At 34.2% G+C, this 1379-nt stretch overlaps 1 protein-coding gene across 1 annotated transcript in view; it reads left to right on the top strand.

Moving 5' to 3' along the window:
• AFDN (afadin, adherens junction formation factor) overlaps nucleotides 1–1379 on the top strand; it is a 182195-nt gene that overhangs the window by 37983 nt on the left and 142833 nt on the right. Inside the window, exons 7-8 of the mRNA XM_019526929.1 lie at nucleotides 254–365; nucleotides 745–912. Of these exons, the coding sequence (XP_019382474.1) occupies nucleotides 254–365; nucleotides 745–912 (280 nt within the window). The remainder of the gene's footprint in view (nucleotides 1–253; nucleotides 366–744; nucleotides 913–1379) is intronic.

Below are 1379 nucleotides of genomic sequence, written 5' to 3'. Positions count from 1 at the left end.
ACACTTATGGGCCTGTGTATAGGGAAGATTATGCTCAGACAATTAACCTTGTTTATGGGACGGAGGGTAATAAGATACTTTAAGTTCTGATTTACCAGTTATAAAGGCAAAATTTTTGATGAATTGGAGGATAAAAAAGTTCTTGTCCAATGTCTGCTTCTTTGATAAGGATACAATGGAAAATCTTTCCCTAAAATATTTTTTAATCTCCAATAGTTGCTGTACAGAAACTGAATTTTTTTCCCTCCTGTAGGTTATGCTTCCACCTGGTTCTCAACATTCAGATGATAAAGGTGCTAAAGAAATTATCCTTGATGATGATGAGTGCCCTCTTCAGATATTCAGGGAATGGCCTAGTGACAAAGGTACATTAAAACAAAATATAGCCATTTCTCTTGAAGATATTCTAACCCATCATTGTGCAACTGTGTAGAGTAGAGATCTATTTTTTCTTAAGTCCACATCCAAAACTTTTCAAGAAGTTCTTCATGGTTTGATTTGCTCATTCTGTGCTGTTTGTTCCATTATACTGTACCAATAGAAAGGTATACATTCTCCTGAATTCTCTGAAGTTGGCAAAGAATGGAGGTAGCAAGCAGTATAGCTTTCAATTGTTTTGTCAGAGAAACGTAAGGAACATAGTACAGTTGGTTTAAATGAGGAACAGTTGACACTTCTTGGGATGTTGTGTTTTTGTTTACATTTTGACACTTGAACTTAATGGACGTATATAATGTGTTCTAGGAATATTAGTGTTTCAGTTGAAAAGACGTCCTCCTGACTATATCCCAAAGAAATCCAAGAAACAAACGGATGGAAAGCCATTAAAGGGGAAGGAAAGAGTTGATGGGTCTGGCTATGGCTCTTGCCTTCCTCCTGAGAAACTACCATATCTGGTAGAATTAAGCCCAGGTAAGAGATTTGACTTATTTATGGCCTGTGGGGTTTTGATTGAATTGTAGATTAGATTTGGTATGCTTTAATTAGATTTTATAGTGTGCAGTAGTTAAAATACTTAACAATCTTTAACAAGTATCATATTACTTTGGTAGCAAATATCTATAGGTTTTTATGGGCTAGTTATAAAGGTTAACATTGCAGTGTTGCAAAGTGTTCTTCTGTTTTCTGTGTTAAGCAACTTTATCAAAAAAATCTGAAGGCAAATCGCATTCAATAAACTGGCACTATAAAGGAACATTGAATCACTTGGTCTTTAATGGGAAATTGATTCTGATTTTTGTCAAGATAAAAGGAAAGAGAATAACTCATAGGGAATCACTGAATATGGGTTTGAAGTCTAAATTGTGAAATGAGAAATAGTTCCAATGAATCAAAACTTTGAGAAGACAAGAAATTATTTTTAATATTGTCTTTTTGTC

The sequence above is a fragment of the Gavialis gangeticus genome, unplaced genomic scaffold (genome assembly GCF_001723915.1).
Source record: "Gavialis gangeticus isolate Ggan-Ray unplaced genomic scaffold, GavGan_comp1, whole genome shotgun sequence".
Classification (NCBI taxonomy): Eukaryota; Metazoa; Chordata; order Crocodylia; family Gavialidae; genus Gavialis; species Gavialis gangeticus.
This window is presented reverse-complemented; position numbering and strand designations above follow the sequence as displayed.